This window comes from Poecilia formosa, unplaced genomic scaffold (genome assembly GCF_000485575.1).
Source record: "Poecilia formosa unplaced genomic scaffold, Poecilia_formosa-5.1.2 Scaffold63, whole genome shotgun sequence".
NCBI lineage: Eukaryota > Metazoa > Chordata > Actinopteri > Cyprinodontiformes > Poeciliidae > Poecilia > Poecilia formosa.
The window spans coordinates 1,219,600-1,240,300 of record NW_006800002.1 but is presented as its reverse complement, the minus strand read 5'-3'; the positions used below and the strand labels follow the sequence as shown (position 1 = coordinate 1,240,300).

Genomic DNA, 20,701 nt, shown 5'->3' with positions numbered 1-20,701 from the left:
TAACATCTCAAGAAAGTTGTATGAAAAGTTAATTTATTCTAGTTGTTAAAAATCAAGCAGTGGAACATGCACAGTAAAGATGTATTACACACGGTGATGTATTTTATTATTATCCCAGAGATTCATAGTGGGCAAAATGTCTAAAGAGCAAGACATTTGAAAAAAGATGCAGATTCCAATTAAGCAAATGTTAATGGAAAATATTATGTACAATTCAAAGTGTTTTTTATATGATTAATAGCTTTTTCTTTTGCTTTAAAGTATTATGTATCTTCCAGGCACATTCTGCCATTTTATAGTACAACCAAGAAGTTATTACAACCAAACAATTTCACGTTGTACAAGGTTTCCCCCAGAAAACTTGCTAAGCCGGGTGGTTGGTCGCTAGGCCAATCATTCATCCAGTGGCCTGCCATGTTTTTGAGTTAAAAAATGTTTAAAGTTGACAGGAAATTTGAAAATATTACTTGATAATTATGTGTTATTGAAAGATTGGAAGATTAATATCTGAACATTAACTATAAAGCATTAAAAAATGCAAAAAGTTTAAAAAGACTTAAAAGACTATGCAATCTGTAGCCTTTTGGGGGTACAAGTAAAGCCTGGTGGCCCACCAGGCTTATAATATACTGAGGGAAACCCTGTTGTAATTTAATGCCATGAAATTGGGCCTCTGTCTCTTTAAAAACTCCTGTTCCTTCTGAACCTTCGCCTTCAGGAAATCATCACAGCATCTCTCCTCTATTAACCCCTTAATGTTTTTACCAGTGTTGCAGTGAGATGTCGCTCATAACACACCATGTTTGTTCAACCTAAGCTCATACTGCCCCTTTCATTTTTTTTTGCCAGTACAACCACATACATCCTGCAAGTGCAATTTCCACTTAACACCAGACTTGGGATCACCTAGTCATTGAATTAAGGCTAAATACAACAAACTTATTTGATAAAACCATTATCCTTATATTGTTTCTGCTAGCTATATGTAAGACATGCAAAAATCTTTTTATATTTTAAGATTCCTTGTCTAGACATCTATGTCCATTAAGATATTGCTCGTTTAGTTTATTTTTGGGACATTAACAAGGAAAAAATAAGAACTGGTAAAGTTGTTAAACCTTTCAATAAAAAAGAACAGAAAAGAAAATTATATTTGTGGCCCACGAGTTCTTTCAACAGTATGATTGTGGCCCATATAGCACTAAGGACTCTACAACTTTCACTACCACAGGTTTTTCTTCCACTAAACTTTCCAGCAATAGGCTTTGTCACAGCACTTTGTGAACAGCCAGCTGCTTTAGTGGTTATTCTTTGTGCCACACCCTACTTGTTGTTGAGGGCGTTGACTACCGTCTACTTGACAACTGACAATTTAGAAGATGATTGTGTCGAGCATAACAGCATTTCTATTAGTCGTTTTTATCTTGTAATTCCAGTGAAACTAAATGTTGGGTTTTCATGTGCTGTAGGATATAATTATCCAAATTAAAAGAAAATAAAATATGTCTCACTGTGTGTAATGAATCAGGAGAAGTTTAGCTTTTTCAATCAAAATAACTAAATTAGCTGAGATTATTTCATAATAATCTAATTTACTGAAATGTTGATGAATATTTAGAAACGTTCCACATTTTTGGGATCTCTCACACACTTTGCTACTTCTCAAATTACATCAGAGACTTTAGTGTCCCCCAAAAAAGCCCATCCATACTTAAAGCTTTCTTTAAAGTAGGCGCTAATGCTTAGATGGAGTGTGGCATGTTGTATAAATGCAGCAATCGAAAACAGCACCACAGGGGTCGACTGAGATAGCTATCTGCACAGGGGTCAGAAGAAAAGGGTAGTGTGTGTTATGTAAGTGTCTCCCTGCTCCCGCTACCCTCTATGCATAATAAATGCCCTAGACATGCTTTGTGTGTTCAATTTGAATACAAACTAACACTGTTTCTCTTAAATGCCTTCCCAGGCTGAGCCCTAATTCAGTCTATGTAAAAGCATTCTGCCATTGTTTTGTTTTCAATTTGGATCAAAGCCACGAAGGCAACCGTAAGAGACACTTAGATATTCAGGTCTAGCACCTTGTTAAAGGAACAGATGCATAATGTTATTGTACAAATGTGTGCAGAAAAAGAAAGTCAATTTATTTGGTTTTGGTAGATGTGGATCTGATTATGTTGAGGATGTCATGTTTTAATTTGTTTTGTCTTTTTAATGAATAAAGCACTGAAATACTGGTGCAGAAGATAACTGAATATTTCAGAAAAATCTTTCACTTGCAGATACAAGAAGTTAACTTGGCATAGATGTTCAATGGGTCTTCCTTTTTTCAAAACAAAAGAAAAGAAAAAAAAGCTACTGAAAAATTCAAGATGGCCACCATTTTACAGGATGGTCATAGGGATCGTGTATGTTGTACTAAATGTGCCAGTGATTATCACAGATGATTACATTTGTTAAATCATGCTTAATTTGACCCATTGATCACTCATGTCTTGTAATAATTTTTTAAGAGTGCCGCCATGGTCGTCATGGAAAATACATGTTTGCACTAAAATCACTAAATAGATGAATGTGTTTGGTGTCAAATCATAACCTACATATTTTGAGCCAAAAATCATTTGTATTTTGTTGATTTGCAGTTATCTTTTTCTGGTGGACATTTTTCAGTGGCCATTGTGGTTATAATGTATACTTTTGTATTAAAATCAGCAGTAGTTATTGCCATTGCTGGCCAAATAGTTAGGTTGACTAACCATAAATTCACTAAGCAAGAATCTTAGCTCTGCTGCCGCTAAACCACTAAGCATATTTAAAAAATCAGCAGAAGTTGGCACTAACCAAGACGATTGTAATTCTGTCACACATTGTCTCTGTCTAGTTGACGACTGGTGTGAGATTCACAAAGAGCAAAGTCCTCAATTGCTGATTCTTCTACATATTACTTTAAAGTTGCCTGAATAAGAAAACATGATTTGACAGTTCATCCAAGTCATGAAAATGGGTAACATTTTATGGCAATAATTGGCTTAAAAAGCTCAAAATGGCGGCCATCATCGTAAAATTCAAGTGGCTAATGGGACTTTTTACAGTAATATGCTACACTACGGCTCTTTGGAAGCAGAAACCATATTGTCTGGCAGTTTTAGTACCAAACGATAAAAACAGTCACAACAACATCTGCTGTAACAGTCACGATTTCAAATGGTAGGTGACTTGATACATCCCTGAAAACGGAGTAAATACTAGATGTACACATCGCTGCCTCATAACATATCTGATAACGAATAATGTCTGGAAATGGAGAAATAAAAGAAAAATTGTCTTAAATGAGGATGATGTAACAAAAAACATATATGTCAGCCAATGTGTAAAAGTGCAAGCGTGGAGCTCCCCGTCTGCAACTGTGCATCAGCATGTTTCACAAGTTAGTAGCTGCCATGTGAAAAGCTCTAGATGGTTCTTAATGCCGTCTTCCATCTATTATTTACCAGCTCCCCTGCCTTGTCATCAGCATCCCCATGTTTCCACGTCTTTATCGAGCGCTGTTCACCTCCTTCCTTAAGTTAATGTCCACTCTCTTTATTAAAGGCTGGCTTACTTTTATTTTTCCATTTCAGGTTACAAACATCTTTCTATAAAATTGTTTAATGTCACAATGCAATATAGCCATTAATGAAGTCCTATTGTTTTTTTGTTGTTGTTGTTTTCCCCCTTACACCAAACCTTTTTCTGCTACCATTTAGAGTCCAGATGGAAATGTAGTAGTAAGGAGCGATGCTCGTGTGTCCTCCCTCACTCTGAAGTATGTCAAGTATACAGATGCCGGTCAGTATCTCTGCACAGCTCGCAGTGCCATCGGAGAGGATGAACAGACCGCTTATCTGGAGGTCCGCTGTGAGTATTGCATTGTCTTCAGCTTAGCTGGAAAATAAGTCTGGTTCCTGAGAGTCAGGTTTAGGTGAACCTACAGTCACAATGGGCTGTAGGTTGTGGATGTTTTGGGCTTTTAATTATTTATTTGAGTCATTATTTTTCAAATTTGGCATGATTAGACAATCAACCCTAAGGAAAAAAGTAAAGCATATGGAGAACAAATTTTAAACTATTGGGGAACCACCTGTAATTTACACAGGGTCAAAATTCTGCATACAGGCTGACTAGTATGTGAGAACACGTTCCTTAGTATCCAACCCAACCCAAATCCGTAGGCAATGTGTCCCAATCCAACATGACTAATTAACTTTACTTATAGACCTATGCCTACTTTTTTTAAATTACGATTTTACTGCTTTTGATTGTAGACCATTTAGATAAGCAGTGTCCCATATTTAGCTTGTGATTAACATCTTCCAGTTCCATCTTCTCGTTTGTTGTAACCTCAGGGTGAGTCAAGTTCAGATACTCAAGTGCAAATCATCTGGCATGTGTGATTTGCAGGATCCCATCTCCTCTGCTGCTCAGACAGGGCAGGGCAGGGCAGAGCTGTGTGTGCATGCAGTTTACTGTGCTTGTTACAATCTGATTAACTTCTGCACCCTCTTTACTGTGTTTATTTCCTCAACAAGTTAAGCTATCTACTCTAGACTATAGACAGATTAAAACAACTTTATATTGTGCATTATATTGTGCATTATCGTTGGTTTTCTCTGTGCTGTATGGATCGCAGGCAAGCAAATAACACTGACCCAACCCGGCCTGAACTTTTTGTCTCGTTTGAGTTCGGCTCAGGCCATAAATCTAAACTATATTCCTTAGTAACTTCCACCTTGACTGCAACATTTTTGTAGCTATCTGCAAGTTTCAAGGTGAATATAGAGTTTAGTTAATTGGTTGTTATCCTGCCGCAGGATAACAACCACAATTTGCACACGTTCTGCAGGGTTGAGGTCAGGGTCATTGCAGAAGCCTGTCTGCAATCTGTATCCTTTCCTGCCAGTTTTGACTTCCATTTGTGATCATTGTTCTATTCCGCTTTGTTATAAAACCAAAGTGTGTCTAAGTTTCAACCAGGTAGCTGTTCATTTGACTTGAAGAACTTAGAGGTACTCCTTGTTCTTTATTGCTCCATCCTCTGGCAATGCTGCACCGCTGAGCTCGACAGTTGGTACATAGCTCTTAGGTTTTAAAGCCTCAACTTGACTGCTGCAAACATACTTTTTGGTTCGTACAGATAAAACAAGTTTGTGTCTGATCATAGACCTTTCTGAAACTCGGTTGTCGTTGAAGGACGTAAACTTTGAGTAGGGGCTTCTGTTTTGTTTGGGATCCTCTCAATTCTTGGGCAATACTTTGACTTAACTGGGTGTTGCAAAAGGACTGGGATCCCAAATACTTATAAAAACTGAAACTAGAACGGATAAAGGAAGTCAAGAGTATGCCGAGGGAGTATGCATGAATGGTGCCTCTCTGCAGCAAACAAACCAACTAATTTAAATCAATTCTGCTCAGAAATGTGGTGAAACATAAATATTCACACTACAAAATTAAATAAATCATTAAAAGCCCCACAATGAATGTGTATGAATTTCCAACCAGAACTATGAACAAGTTAAAAAATATTTTCAGCTGTTTGAAAGAGTTTTCTGAATCACATTCTCAACTCCTAGATACGCCTAAGATCCACGGAACAGTGGCGGTTTACACGTGGGAGGGAAACCCGGTCAACATCAGCTGCGAGGTCAAGGCTTTCCCCACAGATGTGTCAATTGTTTGGCTCAGAGATGGACTGCAGCTTCCAAACTCAAACACCACCAACATCAAAATCTTCAGAACTCCTTTATCCAGTTACCTACAGGTACTGACTTTAAAGTACACTTTGCAACGTAAACATACATAATGCATGCATGAAGTTTTCTCCATGTGCACAGACACATCCCAGACCCCCCATCACCTTGTGTCATCAAGATTTCATGAGCATAGACTAAGAAGTGAGGGGGATTTTCTTCTAGCCTCATTGTCGGGGGTGGGAGGAATCTATGAATAATTCAGCAGCATGAAGGCTCACGGCAACACATGAAAATAGGCTATTCTGATGGACAAACACAAAAGTCACCTCCATGGTGATTGACACATAAGTTTGTTCATCTGTTTAGCCATGCTTCCCTTCATATGTTCACTGCTCTATTTTCTTCTCCCCTCCAGATTACACCAGAGTCTGAAAATGATTTTGGAAGCTATAACTGCACCGCCTCAAACGAGATGGGCACCGAGTCCAAGGAGTTCCTGCTCATTCAGGCCGGTCAGTGATGAGGATGTGGTTTAAATCTCACTCTTGTTTACAGCATTTGGCCTTCACATGTAATTATACTAAAAATACAACTCAGCAGAGTGTGTTGAATATTTCAGTAATAGCTGTTAAGTTTGTACAGGGTGTACGGACATCCGTAAAATGTCTTAAAAAGTGTTTGTGTGTGTGTAAAATTAAGACCTTAAAATGTCTTAAATTAATTAAAAATGTAAGTTGGTCTTTAATTTGTTAGTCACAGGTCTTAAACTTTGTAGAGGCAGGACTGTTTGATGTAGTTTTCTTTTCTCGTGGTACTTTTCTATTAGGCAAAAGTTTAAGTTGTTTGGAAACATCTTCATTGAGTTCTGTGACTTGAGGAGGTTGAGGCTACTGGTAACTAGCCGCTAAACTACCCTGGCTAGCTAGCTAGCTAGCTAGCATTTTTGCCTCTATCAAATTTATTAGCAGTTGGCTGGATGATGTTCATTTTTGCAACTGGCTGATTTCTACTGCCAACCAATTTGAGATAAAGTGATAAAACAAAACTTTTAAGCTTGGCACTGTGGGGGTTAAAGCTGTAGAGAGCAAAATCTGCAGTATGAGAAGCACAAAGCTGAGTTGATAGGTTTTAAGTCTTACATTTGACTTGCTGAAACGTGCAGATGCGATTCAGTACCATTGTAGCAGAATTAAACTTAAGGGTACATTCACACTATCCCTAGTAATCAAGCTAGTTAGCCTACAAACCTAGGTCTTGGATTGGTTGCTGTGAACTCTGGTGCGGTTTGAATGCATATGTGAATGCTAAGCGGACCGGAGACCACTCCAAAAGCACGAAGAGTAAATGCAACCAAAACAAATGTCCAGCGCTAGTGGGAGAGAAGGCTTGTGGTCTTTCACCAAAGAAAGAGAAATCATACAACCGCTAAAATTTGACGGCACTTCATTTTTGTCCACATTTCATGAAGAAGGAAGTTCCACTCAGTGTCCTCTTCAGACGTTTTTTGTGCCGTTTCTTTCAGTGGTTCTTGGTTCATCGCCTCCAGAGGCGAGAGGGTGAACAGGTTTTTCATAGGGTTTGGTTGGTTTGACACAATGCAGTGCGAAAAACTGCACCAGCTGAAAATATAACACATGTTGCAATTTTTGTCCAAAAATCAAACAGTCTACCAGACTATCAGGTGTGAAAGCAACCTAAAACACAGAGTAGTGCTTTAGATGTTGTCTTGCTCTGGGCTGTAAAACAGATTTTACACTCCTTTTTAAAATATATTTTGCAGTAACAGCCAGCATGAGATTACACAAAGCAGCGGTGTTTGTTTAGATAGAAGATAACTTTAGATAAAAAGACATCAGCTCAACTATCAGCAACGGTTATCTGTGTCTTGTATCAAAGCCCTCGGTGCAGTGTAAAATAAAACTTTGCTGTGTTTTTACTTTGCATCTGCATAATTCAGCTGAATGCTTTCTTGAGAAAAGTACAAGTTAATAATGTTACACCTTCATATGAATGCATCCGTCTTCATAAGACCAGAGGAAAGGAGAAAATACAGGTTTTAAGCCACCATCTGAAGTGACTAGAGAAAAAAAAGCAGCATTTTTCACTTCAGGCAGAAACCTGTGCAACCACAGTAATTACAGTGTTCCTTTTTACTACCCAGATCAAAGTGATGCAGGAAAGAATGGAGCTCGCTTTAGAGTGTAGGAATCCCGCAAAGCCACCAGAACTCGGATATTACTGTTTCAATTAGTTAAACACTTTTAATAATGTAATTTTTCCCAAAATGGATCAAGAAGTGGGTGGAGAACAATTATTTTTTTATGCTGGTAAATTTAACAAAGGATGATTGAAAGTCAGAATGCATTTTCAGCTCCTTCTGCACCTCGCAGCCTAGATGGTTTTTATAGGAAGGGTAAAATAAATCTTTATTTTACTAGTATCAGTATATTCCTGAAGCCTTCTGTTCATAGTTTAAATGTTTTCATATTTCTGAAACACTGAATTATCTGTGAGATAAAGGGTTTAAATCCATATTCAATTTTAGTTTAAGCTCTTTCAATGGTTTTTAGGTCTGTTTAATGCTTTCTTATTTTAATTTATTATATATATTTTTTTACAGTTTTGCTTTTATATTTTACATCAAAAGACATGTTTTCATTTTGCTTCTTTCTCCAGGAACTTATTTTTCTAGAGTTCTAGCCTTTCCCTAACTGTGTGTGTTTTTACTGTGCTCTTTATGTGAATTAAGCCTGCTTACCAGTCCTGTAGAAGTGTTTATGCTTCCAACAGATAAATAATAAATCTACCAGGTGCACTATGACCACTACTGCTCAACCCTCCCTGCAAATGAGGTTTATTGTCTAAATACTAGCAGCTGGTTTAGTTTAGTTTAAAACTAAACTGCTGGTATTAGTAGTTGTGCAAAGAGCAATTTAAATTTTGATTTAGTGCATATTAATCAGCATTTCTAGATTAAAGAGTCTTGTAAAAATGTCAGATTTTAGCCTTTTGTAATGGCAGGTTTATGGTGAAAAGAAAAAAAAAAGACACATACACACACAGACAAACACAAAATTTAATTGATTAAAATCTTTTAACTGTGGTGGAGCCAGCCCATGAAGCAATTTGTATACAAATATGTCATCTGAATAGATTATAAAACTATCCCAATTATTGCTTAATATTTTTACAATGATAATATGGATTTTTTTTATTTTATTTTTTAGTAAGATCCATAGCTTTAAACCTATAAATCACTAATTAATTCACTTGTGCAACTGCTATGTATTATGAGATGCATTAAGAGTTCAATGTCTCACTTTGAAAGGAACAAGCGGCCATAAGAATGGTTTTTGTGAAATTTTAAACTTTCTGTAGTTAAACTGACCTAATTTTTTTTTTTTTTTTTTTTTTTTACAGAGGTTCCGTCATCGTTGGTCATTGATGAAGTGAGGCCTTTCTCCACCACCGCTCTGATCCAGTTTGGAGAGCCTGAATCTACTGGAGGCGTTCCTGTTCTCAAGTACAGAGCTGAATGGAGGATGCAGGGCAGGAGCAGCTGGACGCAGAAAGTCTACGAGGTCCAAGACGGTAAACACACGTGTAAAAACTAAACTGCTGGTATTAGTAAGTTGTGCAAAATTCACTTAAAAGTTCAACAAAAGATTTAGTTATTTTTCAATGAATGTTAGATAAAACCTTTTTTATTATTATTATTTTGGTTGGAATTGATATAAAATGTCAGAAATATCAGTGCAAATGTAGAAATCAATATTCATACATTGTTTTGTATACAAATGCTAGATAAATTTTAATAAGGTAGGAAAATGTTATGGTAATGCTCAACTGCATTTAACTAAAAAACATTTACTTGGGCCAAAATTACCATTATTTACAGTTAAGAATAAATATTTTAAATAAAAAAAATTCAAATAAAACTGTAAAAGATTTGGTACATGAAACTGGCAGTTAAATGAATAACACTTCTTTATTTAAATGTTTGCAAGGATTAAAATACGCACATTTTTAAATGTTAGTCAATGATTATGTATTGTACTTGTAACCATCTATAATTATTTCTGTATAGTTTTAAATTACTTCAATTTTTATGGCTTATGGAATTAGAAAACTGTATACATTTATATGAAAAAATTGAATTATTCCTTACAGTTGTAATTAGACTATCGAGTTTGTAATTAATTATTGGACAAACTGTTTCTTTGTTGGATCGTGGCACACTTGGCTGTCAATACAAACTGTAACGTTGACAAAATAATTGAACACGGCTGCTGCTCTTGTTTCCCTGTATGCCGAGTTTCGGTACATCTCTAAATGGATTAATCAGTTGTCTAAACATTGTTTGGGCGAAATGAGAATCCAGCTAATCAGCGTTTGCATGTTCGCCGATTAATTATCCATGTATTGTTGGAACGGGGGGGAATTCGTTTATTGTTGTGCTCATCAAAACGATCAAGGTGCTCTCAACAGAAACTGCGCCGTCTCTGATATTGTAACAGACTTCGACAACGAGGTGACGATAACGGGCCTGAAACCGGAGAGCCGCTACGAGGTGAAGCTGTCGGCCATTAACGGCAAGGGCGAAGGAGAGAGCAGCCCCACGGAGCGGTTCAAGACCGAGCCTGTCCGTAAGTGCACAGTTGACAGCGCAGTGTGAAGCTTTTATCCTCCTTCATTTCTTTCATCACAAACATATTACCTGCAGAGGATTTCTATATACACATTATCGGCTGGTTGCCTGAGATGTTTGGACAGTTTCACAAAAACAGAGTGATTTCAGTCCTTTCTTCTGACCGATTTTGCTTCTCTGCAGGGAGATGTTTGAATTCATGAAGCAGTTATTTTAAAAGCTATCTACAGATATTTTTTACTCCTATAATTACATGCCCACTTTGTTACAAAGTATAGATATAATTTTTACAGCACTCTCATGTTAATTATGTTGTAATTTACTGAAAAAATAGAAGGTTTAATTTCTTACTCCCTAATTGCAGTGAGGAATTACAGTATCACCAGCAGCATGATATGGATAAGAATGAGTCTTTTGCCATCACAACAGCTCTTAATAATCAGGGGAAGTTGCACTGAAGTCAAACATTATATCTTAGTATCTCAGTTCAAAAAGTCAAACTCCTAATTTATAGAATTATCACACACAGTAATGCATTTCAAATGTGTATTTGTAGTTATTTGAATGACTACAAATGCAACCTGTTTTTCTTTGCACCTTCCACAGTGGCTCTCAATAACTTTGGCTGGAAATGAAATGGCGGTTTTTTAAAAAGTAAACTATAGTAGATTTTTACCTAAAATTATTATTTGTGTGACATTAGCGGCTCTAAATAAGTTTTATTTGGCTGGCCTCAGAGGAATAATGGCTCTTCAGGATGTGAAGGTCACAGACTTCTGGGATAGAACAATAAAAAAAAGTGTTTAATTCTGACCATTTATTTTTTAGCAAACATATTAAAGAGAAATACTGCTGATTTCAGTTGGTCACCAACACACTCCACAGAAAAGATGAGCTACAAAAGCTCCTTGCTAAAGAAGCTGGCCTGTCCAAAATACTGAAAGTACCAGTGCCAATATTCCCTTTGGGAACCTATGAAGTATTGCCAAGAAGAAAATCAGAGACACCACAACAGTCAACAGATACAACTATGAGAGGAGTGAGGGCTTTTTTAGCACCTCAGATGTGCCATAGGCTGATCTGCTCCACCTTGCTTTGATGTAATAATTCATGCAAAAAGTTCCTTGACTGCATATCGAGTGCACACTTATAAAGGGGCAGTATTGTGTTTTTTCTGTGCACATAGTACCATCTTGTAGCACAAATCAAGTAACTATCTTAACTAGGGCTGTAGCGACACACTAATCTCACGATATGTGATATTCTGCTCACAATATGATATATATCACGATATTCAGCAAACGGTATGATTCAATACATTTTTAAGATTTTCTGAAAGATTTTAGAGGGACAGAGTGTGTTTGGTGACATTTTGTGACTGTTCCATAGATTTGGATTAAATTCATTGAACTGATGGCATAATACTGGTTTAATAAATGCTTTTGTTATAAATTCTTTTATAGATTTGCTTTGTTTGAATGTTAATTTTGTAGCTTTGTGTATTTAGTTATGCAGAAAAGGAATATTTTTTGTCTTATTCACTTTTATTTATTTATATTTTATTTATTTCCTTTCATTATTTTTTATTAATTGTAACTGTTTCATTACATGTCATTTTTACAGTACATGTGCAAGTTGGAACACGAAGGATTTGAGTAGGATTTAATGTGTCGATACTCGCAGCATCGATAAAACAACTTTATTTGTTAAAAAATGCTATATATCAAATTGAACTTAAAAGAAACTTTTCTTCATAATTTAAAGCTTTGAAATTGGGTCTCTGTTGCTTTAAATCCTCCTTTCTGAAACCTCTGCCTTCAAGAAGTCATTACAACACCACTCCTCTATTAACCATCCAACAACATTGTGAGCTCATATGATGAACTCAGCTGATGTGCAGTTCCACCAGGTGTTTGCTAATTGCTGCTGGCTAGTCTGAAGGAGCTGAATGGAGGAGTAGAAGTACAGGGTTCAACACTCTCTGAGGTGGAACTGCAGCTCTGACGTGGCGCTGTGGCTGGAAAGCGTTTTGCACAGCTGAGTGGTTGCCACGGGTGATTAAAGGATTTCTCAAACATGCATGAAGAGAAAAAAACATTGAGGGACTAACATGATGTTGTGATGTAATACTCAGAAAAGTCGATTTTACATAATACTGCCCCTTTAGGGAATAAACACTTATTTATAATCAGTTTTCTTATAAACTGTTTGTTTTCATTAATTATTTGCCATAATCATCAAAACAAANTTTATAATCAGTTTTCTTATAAACTGTTTGTTTTCATTAATTATTTGCCATAATCATCAAAACAAAGAGAAAAAAAATCTTGAAAAAGATTCTTTAAAAGTATTACAGTGTGTAATAAATGCTTGATATGAGTTTCACTTTATGAATTGAAGAAACAAACTTACGTAAAATTCCAATATATTGATTTGGACCAGTACCGCCTCTCAGTCCTGTGAATCAGAGTTGGATCTTTGGAGCCTCTTCAATTGTATGAGACTTTTAGGTCGACTGTGTCACAGCTGATGCTGTAGGTGCTGCGACTGGTCCACAAAAATGGTTTGACATGTAACAAATATGAAAAGTAATCCAGTGCTAATGTATTTTTCAACTCAAATTTGCATTGTGTCATCAGCGGTCCACTTATCTGATCACTATCTTTTCAGAATTCACTGAATCCTGATCTCATGGTTTAGTGTTTAGTGCCCTCTGTTGGTTGTCCATTTATAGAGCAGAGCCTCCCATGATGACTTCATGTCTTGTCTTTACGTTTCTATTTTTTAATGACTAATTTTTGTGTCCATTGTTCATTTTTCTCTGTTGTCCCTCAGCCCCCATTAAGAAGAGTAAGTGATTCATCTGTTGTAGATATAGGTTTAGTTTTAGCACTAGTTAATGTTAATTGAAAAGCTTAAAGATGCAGCAAAAAGGTGAAATGTTTTTTCTTGTTTTAGCCATATTTTCAGTCTCTGTAAATTTGAACCACTGTTTTAAAAAAAAAAGTAATTGTAACTCTTCTTAAAAGTAATCACTTTCTTTGTTTCATAAACAATAGCTCTTGCACAGCGCCAGAAATTAGACTTCCCAAATTCTTCATTCAAGAGATTCTTTTAATCGAGGTTCAGATGGTCATTTGTGTAGAAAACTGATTTTGATTGCTTCTCTTGTCTTATGTCTCTAGACGACCTTTTTCATTTTTTCACAGACGGAACAGGTTTGTTCTGTGGCGCCGCTAATAGAAGCCCTTAGTGCTGTAGCCGTTTTCGTCTTACGGGATAACCTAGTCACCCCCGCTGATTAGAAACATTTCTAGTAACGTGAAGGCATTGCAAAACCCGATAAGTTCCTCTTGCATTCGTGACCTCGCATGCCCCGATTTTCACTGCAAACTCCTCTGTGAACAGATTTTTATTATTATTATTATTTCACTTTCATCCCATGAGTTTCAATCTGATACACACAAATATGAATAATAATGTAATTCTGGGTTTGGAGCTTGTAAAAAAAAAATAATTGGCTTAGTGACACTGTGATGAATTAACGGGAAATCTTCGTATTTCAAAAGCCGCTAAATTTTTTGCCTCTGGTTTCAGCTACTTTGGAGATGAGTTTGGGGAATATTTGCATTTGGATTAAGCCCATCAGCATTGATTAATCAGTTGCCTTCTGAAGGATTAATTCTGTCTAAATCAGGATGTAAAGTTGTTTGATGTCTCTTGCACTTCTCACATTGAGAAGCCAAACAGAGGAATTAAAGTGCATTTTAACAGTGTGTTTATAGCTTTGCTGTGATTTAGTCTCTTTTTAGTTTGTCCTTAGGGTCACTTTAGTTTTTCTCTCCTCTACCCTTGCCTCTGTTTTGTCATCTCCCAGCAGAGACCCGCCAAGGTTTTCAGAACTTTTTTAGCATTTTGACATGTAACAAGCACACATTTTGATGGATTTTACTGGAATTTTATGACAAATCAACACAAAGCAGCACATAATTCTAAAGGGAAGGAAAAACGAAGGGTTTCCCAACATTTGCACAAATAAAAACACACAAAAAAACTTTATATTAAGCAGCCTTGAGTCTATGTGTTGTGGAAACTACCTTTTGCTGCAACTGCAATTTTTTTTTTGTTTGTTTTATTGCAACTAGCTTACTAATCCTTGCATTTTATTGTTATTAATCAATCAGTCAATTAATCAGTCATAAAATAAAATAAAAAATAAATCAAAGTTTGTGGTTACAATGTGAGAAATGTTGAAAAAGTCAAAGAGGTCTGAATGTTTTGTTCTTTAATTATGTCTTTTTACTTTTTCAATCACTCATTTCATGTTTGACTTGCATGGTGCTGATGGTTCCTTCAACCGTGCAGAAGGTAACTTGGTGTTGAATTTCCTCCGACGAAGAAGATTCTTAACTTCAGCTGATGAATACGACAATTAAACACCACATTATGTGCTTCTGTGTTCGCATGTAATACTTTAATCAGTCATGTCGGCATCCTGAAGGGGGAAAAAAAATGAGGGAAAACCAGAGCTGGTCATGGCGCTGTAGAAGTATTGATAGTCGGCCACATGATGGATGTTTATCAGTTGGATATGTTACAGTAAATCAAGTGTGTAATGAAACTTGTTTGTTATAATTACAAAAGAATCATTGGTCGTTTCTTGCTACCATTTATTCCTGCCGACATCCCTTAGCTCTGGTTTTCATTCAAAGACTTGAGTATTTTTACATTTAATTTCCTAATTGCTGGTCATTGTTAACACTATTAAGATCAACGCCTTTCAGTTAGATCTACTAACTTGACTGAATTGAGTTTTGGAGGCAATGAAATGACATCTCTAAATTCTAATCTATGCAAAAAGCTTGCTGTTTAATAGTATCAAGTTGTACAAAATCAGGTTGCAGTAATTCATTTTTTTTCCTAAATAATAACCAACTGGTGTAGCAGTTAGGTTGTATGTTATGAAATGTAAGATGATAGGATTAGCTACATACTGCAGCTTTAAGGAAGCTGCAGTATGTAGCTTCCTTAAAGCTACATACTGCAGGATGAGTATTTCATCCTAGCTGGTCCCTTAGCATTCTTCATGCCAGCTGACGGTCACTCAGCAACAGCAGCAGCAGCTCAGATGAATCAAATAAGCATGTGGTTGTGTGTCATTTGCCAATTAGTGCAACCTGACAGCATCTTGGGACAAGTGATTAAAGGTCAACTGAATAAAAGAGGACCAGAGCAGGAAGAGTGGCTAGTTTTAAACTTTGAATTTAACGGTCAGCTAACAATTGCCTCTGACTTTGCTTACAATCAAATTTCATACGATGTGCAGTTAAATTATCGAGTTTTGAAATAATCTTTGTGTTGCTCTTGTGTACCTTTAGGAAATCCTAATCCTCCTAAGCTTGAAGGGTCAGTGGAGCCTAAAGGCAACTCCCTCAAAGTCAGCTGGATTAAGCAGGATGATGGCGGCTCTCCCATCCTGCATTATCTTATCCGCTATAAACCCGTGAGTTAACAATTCATTCATGTTGAGTGTTAAAAAAATACCTCCAGTGTGCATCTCTGGGGAAAATACATTTCCAGCATAATTATGCTTTTAAGCAAATATCCATCCACGCCACCTTTCTTGCGGCATCTCCAGGTTAATATACAATTCTGCTTTCTATTACATCAACAGCTTTTTTTCTTCTTCTTCTGAAGTTTACGCTTTGCTGCCTTGAAAGCATGTCGCTTATGTCTGTCTCTGTCCTCAGATCCAGACGTCACAGTGGAAGCCTGAGATCCGGATGCCCAGTGGCAGCGATTACGTCGTGCTGCGTGGATTGGACTGGGACACGGAGTACGACGTGTATGTGGTGGCCGAGAACCTGAAGGGGAAGTCTCCGCCCGCCACCATGTCCTTCAGAACATCTGCAGAGCCAGAGGCCTTCCCAGGTATGCGACGTCTCACTGCTCTCAGTAAACCAACAGGGTGAAACACGGGAGCCAAACTCAAAGCTGAAAAATGAGTGTTGTGGTCTATTCTTTAATTTAACTCACATTAGTAAAGAGAAAAATAGTGTTGAGAAAAAGTATGTGCATCTTTACAGATTATTTTTTATTTATTTTCATTTTGTTTTCTGTCACACTTAAATGTCTCAGATCATCATTTAAAGCTTTAAATCAGATAAGGATACAAAATGCAGAAATACAGTTTTCTAATTATGTAATTCATCAAGGGAAAGAAAGCTCTTCAAATTTATGTAAAAAATATAATTTCTCTGCGGAATTGTTGTAATTTAGCTAATTGGAGTGTTTCAGAGTGGAGTTTAGATGTTCTGACCTGGAATTTGGGCCAGAATTATCTGCTTGATGGTTGGGTCGGGCTCAGGCTTTTGTGGTGCGTTTAATAAACCTCTGATACATACAGCTCAGAGAAAGCTAAATGAGAATCCACGATATAAAGTTGTGGTAATCTACTTACAGTGAGAGTAGAAGAGTAGAGAGTTTAATATGTTGAGGAAAAAGTAAGCAGACTTAAACAAGTGCAGCGCACCGCATGCGGCTCTGCTCAAGCAGCGGCGCAGATAGGATCCTATCAACCACACATCCCAGATGATTTACACCTGACTCACCCTGTGGTTAAGATGGAGCAGGAAGACGATAAAATCTAAAAACAAAAGAAAACGAAACTCTTAAAAACATGTCAGGTTTCAGGCCCTTAAATTAAAGTTAATTAGTTGGGTTAGATCCAATCTAAACTAGTAGGAATCTAAACTAAAGTCTAAACTAAAGTAGGAACTTTGGATCGTTGTTCTGCTGCGTAACCCAAGAATCCTTTAGGCTAAAGTTATAACCTGATGGCCAAATATTCATCAGGATTTCAGGATTTTGTCAATTCCTGCAAATTGTCCAGACCCTGAAGCAGCAAAGCTGCCCCAGACAGCCATGCTACCACACAGAGCCAGGTTGGGCTGCATAACCTTCTCCTATTCTATTAATACATTAAATAAAGAGCTGAAAACTGCTTTCTGGGTTGTTTTTTGTTGTTGTTTTTTGGATGCATCTTTGTCTGAAACTTGATGATCTGAAACATTTAGGAGTGGCAGAAAAGCAAAAACAAAAACTCTTTAGGAGGTGAAATACTTTCTCATAGCTGGTATAAATGTCCAAGTTGGATAAAAAAGATGTTTTTATTTGTTGTTTTTGAAAACCATGGCTGAATAAGCTTGAGTTTGTGTTTCACAGGAGGACGACTTCCTCCAATCCTGTTTTTCCCCCTTTAACCTGTGTATAATTTTAACCAAGTAGATGAAATAGTTTCCCTCTGAGAGGAATCTTTTGAATAACTCTTAATTAACATGTTCAGTGAGGTCCTAACTGCAGCTGAAGCAGCTTGTTACTAACGGTAGAAAACCCACACAGCCTGTCAAATTCCCTTTAAGTGCTAGACCCTGTCGAGCGCTTCGCTGAAGTGTCGCAGCAGGCCATTATGTCTTCCTCTCACTTTTTTTTCTAATTTATTTCCCAAACTAAAGCTTTTTCCACTCACTGCCACTGAGTCACCCATCCAGTCAACACAGTGTGCTCCCCCCCCCCTTTGTGATGTGCTTTTGCTTTGATGTGTTGCTGCTTCTTTTTTTTTCCTCCCTCAAATGTGAGAAATCATTTTTCTTAATTTTTTTTTCACCTTTGGTTTTCAGAGCTGAAACATTTTTTTCACGCTCTCTCTCTCTTTCTCTGTTTTCCCCACCCTTCTCTTTTTTTTCCTGTTTATTGTGCTTTTATTTCCTCCTCTTATTTTCTTTTTCTCTCTTTTCATCTCCTCGCTCATTGTTCCTGCTCTCTCTCCTGATCCTGGATATTCGTGTGGTGGGCCCACGTGAACATTTTCGTCCCGACCTGTGTGCGTTTTGGTCTGGTTTGTGCTGTCTCGACCCACAGCCACTCAGGGCAGCTCATCTGTGACATACACTTTGGTACTACTCATCTCGCCCCTTGTCATTGCGCTTCTGCTGACGTAGTTTATGTTTGGGATCTACATCGTAGCGTCGGAGGAGAGCCTGCCTTTTCTCTGGCCTGGCTTTCTTTCTTTCTGGACGCTTTTAGCCACTATAGCGGACTTCCTCCATGACCGATGCGCCTCTGTCATGGTGGCGAGAAGGCTGTTGTGTGGTTTCAGAACAGACCAGACAGACTTAATGAACCAAAGGCAGTGGAAAACCTTCGCCTCCCACAGATTCACTCTGCTCAGCATTAGCACAGCTAGCCATCAGCACTTGACAGAGAGGATTCCCAGTTTACAATTATGAACAGATGTGGAGTTAAAATAATATATATTTTTTTTAACAAAGCAAAACATAGCACTTAGAATCGAGTGAGCACCGAGTACTGAACCTGTCTGTTTACATAAACACTGTATAATGTTGTGTTTCATAAAATTGTACTCTAGAGGTTTGGAACAATAACACTGACAATGCCGGGGCGCGGGGACTCAAATATTTGTATTGTTTATATTGGCAAAGATTCACAAAATGTTTACTGAAATATTAGAGAACATTTATTTTTGTGCAGATTAATAAGATTTTTTCTGTTGTGCAAGTGTTTTTAATCTGATGTCCACAGAAGTTACATCATGTTTTTTATATATTTATATGTGGAAGGTGCTTCATTCAGCTGTAGTGCTGTGAAAAAGTATTTGCCCCCTAACAGATTTATTCAGTTTTATTCATTTTGCCATATGTATATTTTTGGATAATAAAAGCTACCGACCCTTTTGGAAAAGTAACTGACCCGTTTGCTAAATCATAGATTAACTATGATTCAATTTTATGGAGAGCCATGTTCAAATTCACTAACTTTGTCCGTGTCCGACCTGTAGAATCCAGGAATAACCTAAACAGAACCTAGGCTCTACTTTTTTGCAGCACTGCATGTTTTATAGCCTGGCAGACATATTTACTTTGGGCATGGGTCTGGTTTAGGGAATTTTTGTAAAAAAGACAAGGTTGTGCACTAAAATACATATTTCACAGGCAGCAAGTTTTTCTTATTTTTTTATTTTTATTTATTTATTTTTTTTTAACGAACTGATCATTCAAACATCTTTTTTCAAACAGAAATATTTGAATCAGTCAAAAAAATTATTCTGCCATGGAGAGCATGTGAACTATTTGATAGGGATGCACTGATATAAAAATTTTGGACAATATCAATTATTGCAGATAACCTCCCACAATCCTTTGCTGCATCACTATCACATGACCAACACCCCACAGAAACAAACAACAACAATAATGAATATTAGTTAAAATTGGCCTGGTTTTATGTCAGATATACTAAAACATTCCTATGCTGCTGCTAGTGCTGATATTTCATGCACTCTTACTCTTTGAGATTGGTCAAATTACTGGTCTGGATTAAGCAAAGCAAGCAAACAGCCGTTTACACTTTTTGTACTGAATTAATCTTTTGCTGTTGTGCAGAATCAAAACTCTGTGAATCGCAGTGGTGAAATGTTGCATAGGTAGCAATCTTAATTACTTTTGATGAATCTGAGAAAAGGATTCATAAAAAAAAAAGAAAGAAAGAAACCCGTCGTCGAACCACTTCTATGGTTTGAAGCACTTACTATGGTCGACATTGCCAGAGTTCTCTTGATCTGTATGGGATATAAAGTAAAGCAGCTCAGCTCCTCCCCCGCATGTTGTTGTGCAGTGTCAATAAAACAAGTTTAAAGAAAGCATTTGGAAATACGTCAGGTGGGAATTTAACATGACAAATTAAGCAGCAAACAGTTTATAGCAACATTGTTGCTATAAACTGTTGTGCGGAACACAATATGTTTATTGTGTTCCGCACAATAAACATATATCACTATATTTATGAGGCTCTTATTCTATACCTACAGTTAAATCTGTGCATCACAACAAAAACACAAATATCATAGATAACATAAGTGTAATCAATTGTCTATTATTTCAGCAGTAATAGTAATAGTTGTTTCAGTTCTGTTTTACATATGTTATGAAAACTGCATACCGACCCATGCCTAATTTAGCCAATAATCTGTATAATCAAAATTTAATTCATGCAATAAACCCCACTCATATAAAACATTAAGTCGTCTGCAAAAAATAAAAGATTGCAGATATTCAAAATAACATGTTTGTGTATGTGAGAAAGCAGGTTTCTCCAAGCAGAACACTACGTTGTGCAGGGTCTTAGTTGCTTTAATTGTCAGTAGTCATAATGTTATGGCTGATCGATGTACATATTAAAATATTGCATTAGAAGTCCATAACAACTAAAGATAGTTTTAGATCAAGAGTAAAGATTCAGCAGGTTTTTC

General features: G+C 36.9%; 1 protein-coding gene across 20 annotated transcripts in view; it reads left to right on the top strand.

Moving 5' to 3' along the window:
- ncam1b (neural cell adhesion molecule 1b) overlaps positions 1-20,701 on the top strand; it is a 112,316-nt gene that overhangs the window by 83,707 nt on the left and 7,908 nt on the right. For 7 of the 20 annotated variants that reach the window (XM_016672590.1, XM_016672588.1, XM_016672589.1 and 4 more), the window contains 10 exons: positions 3,744-3,894; positions 5,607-5,794; positions 6,142-6,238; positions 9,147-9,317; positions 10,244-10,372; positions 13,210-13,224; positions 13,560-13,592; positions 14,740-14,742; positions 15,753-15,877; positions 16,125-16,305. In XM_016672590.1, coding sequence (XP_016528076.1) covers positions 3,744-3,894; positions 5,607-5,794; positions 6,142-6,238; positions 9,147-9,317; positions 10,244-10,372; positions 13,210-13,224; positions 13,560-13,592; positions 14,740-14,742; positions 15,753-15,877; positions 16,125-16,305 — 1,093 coding nt within the window. Of the gene's footprint in view, positions 1-3,743; positions 3,895-5,606; positions 5,795-6,141; positions 6,239-9,146; positions 9,318-10,243; positions 10,373-10,708; positions 10,712-13,209; positions 13,225-13,559; positions 13,593-14,739; positions 14,743-15,752; positions 15,878-16,124; positions 16,306-18,294; positions 19,411-20,701 lie in introns of those variants that run through there. The other 13 variants (XM_007554383.2, XM_016672598.1, XM_016672595.1 and 10 more) reach the window with 6 other exon arrangements.